Source organism: Ahaetulla prasina, chromosome 3, assembly GCF_028640845.1.
Source record: "Ahaetulla prasina isolate Xishuangbanna chromosome 3, ASM2864084v1, whole genome shotgun sequence".
Lineage (NCBI taxonomy): Eukaryota > Metazoa > Chordata > Lepidosauria > Squamata > Colubridae > Ahaetulla > Ahaetulla prasina.
Window position 1 is genome coordinate 179681515 of NC_080541.1, and position 2458 is coordinate 179683972.

The following is a 2458-nucleotide window of genomic DNA, read 5'->3' on the forward strand; positions in this document are numbered from 1 at the left end:
TGTTGACTTCTTTAATAATAAGACAATTCAGAACAGGAAAATGTGGAGCTGTAAAATGTGTTCCTACAATATAAAGGTCAGTTGTTCATCCAGTTGTTGCTTCTACCTGTCCCTGGGCCTTTTTGTAGTTCAGTCATGCCTAGCTTAAATAACAAGTCAAAGACAGGCTTGATTAGAAGGTGGATGGAAGGAGTCCAAAGAAGATGATAACAATTACTAGAGAAGGGAGGGGGAAAAAGAGAGAGAGAGAGAGAGAGAGGAAGGAAGGAAGGAAGGAAGGAAGGAAGGAAGGAAGGAAGGAAGGAAGGAAGGAAGGAAGGAAAGAAAGAAGGAAAGAAAAAGAAAGAGAAAGAAAGAAAGAAAGAAGAAAAGAAAAGAAAAGAAAAGAAAAGATTTAGAATAGTGATATTTCCAACTACAAAGGTTAAGAATGAGTTGATGGGACGGGTGAGCAATCACCATCCTGTATTAGTCAAAATTAAATGAAATTAACTGGATACGAATAGCAGCTGATTTTGTGTGTGTGGGTTTACTTGAGCAGCACGCTGGAGAGAAAGGGTTCCAATTGCCATGGTATATTTATTAAATACTCCCCCATATACAAACATACACATTCTTCCTCAGCTGCTATATCCTGCATTTCACACATCGATAAATCAAGATTGTCAAGTGCAAAACAAAACAAAAAAGAAGAAGAAGAAGAAGAAACCTAGCTACAGCTCAGGCTTCGGTGAACATGCTGCTCTGATGTAGTTATTGGAGGCAGTGATATCGCTGTTCATGTGCTGCTCCAGGAACTCTGCGGTCTCTTCTGCAATTTGTCCTGGGATCCGGAAATCAATGGTAGCTTGGTCCCTTTTGGGGCTAGGCTGGGTAAGAGCATTTCTGGCCTCAGCGTGGCAACCTGTCCCTTGCAGGAACTGCAAGAAGTTCTCCTCAATGGAGCCTTCTCTGCTGGGTAACCTGAGATCCTCCTCTGGTGGTTGCTTGAAGAAACAGGTGAGGTGCTTGCTGAGCTCTCCTCTGATCTGTCGGTTGAGGCATCCATAGAAGAAAGGATTGGATGTGAAGCAAAAATAACCAATCCAAGTGACCACATTCTCCGTCTGCTGGCCAGGAAAATGGGAGCTCAGCACTGAGTAGAGATGGAAGGAGAAATAGGGCAACCAGCAGAAGAGAAATTGTCCCCCCACTGCTAGGAGGATGATGACAGCCTTCCCACCCCCAAACGTCCTCTGAGGGGTAGTTCGAGGGGCTCCTGAACTAGTCACCATTGTGGACCTACTACTAAGAGATTCCGATCTTTGCCGTGCGGTATCCATCCAAGTGGGGAGTGGACCATGGTGCATGGCAGCTACTCTGGCCACTTTAAACATATTACAATAGACCACCAAAATAATGGAAACTGGCAGGAGAAAGTAGAAAACAGCAAAGAAAATCACAAAAAACTTGCAGTAGGCACTTCGGCTCCACTGCAAGGAGCAGGTCTGTCCATTGTAAGCTAGGGATCTATTGATATGGTCTTGGGAAAGCCATCCCAGGATGGGGATGATGGACATAACTACTGCCTTGATCCAGACACCAACCAGGACACAGACCACCAGGCTCACAGTCATTTTGACCTCATAGCGCATGGGGTGCACCACATAGTAGTAGCGCTCTACGTTAATAGCTGAGATTGAAAGGATACACATGGTGATGAAGCAAATACTCAGGAAGAGATAGGTGTGACATATGGCATCCTCAAAGACTGTGCCATCAAAGAAAGTTGAGCTGGACAGCATGGCTAGAGGCATTAGGGTAATAGCAGCCAAAAGATCCACCAAGCAGAGGTGGAACACAAAAACAAACTTCCTCAGTGCTGGCGTTTTGATAATGACCGTCATAACTGCTATATTGCCCACAATGGCTGTCAAATCAATCAAAAGCATGAAGAAGAGACCCACAGACTCAGAGGCCACGTCTCTGGGCTTGGTGTCTAGGCTAGAATTGAGAAGCATAGAACTCTGGGATGTCTGAAGCAGTCTTCTGATCCTGGCAGGATTCCGTACCCACGGGGTGGGAAGAGAAGGCTCCATGGAGATTAGCACCTCCCTTTACAAGTCCATCACCCATCCTATTCTGGGTCCCCAGAAAGTAATCAGAGAGAATCAAGAGAGATGGTGGTGTGCAAGCAGCCACTAGCCATATCGTTTGCCAACGTTCAAGTCCAGCAGGTCTTTGGGGTACTTATGCTTTCCAGTACCACACAGTTCTGTGAGCCATTATAAGCAGGGACTCTGTTTAATTCACCAAATTTGTTTCATCTTGATTGTATGTCATAGGATATAATAGCATGGCAGTGTCGAAAGTCCGTGGAACCCAGCCTGGAGAACAGTCCCTTCCTTGCTAAGTGTATAAGGCTTTACTGCATTTTGCAACATGCTGTTTCCGGGGCAAATGTTTGCACCTGAAAGAA

The 2458-nt window shown here is 45.2% G+C and overlaps 1 protein-coding gene across 1 annotated transcript; it reads right to left on the bottom strand.

Moving 5' to 3' along the window:
• Positions 1–713: 713 nt before the first annotated feature.
• On the bottom strand, positions 714–2078 carry GPR61 (G protein-coupled receptor 61). Its single transcript, XM_058178613.1, has one exon. It carries the CDS (start codon positions 2076–2078, stop codon positions 714–716), a length of 1365 nt encoding a protein of 454 aa, XP_058034596.1.
• Positions 2079–2458: the final 380 nt, after the last annotated feature.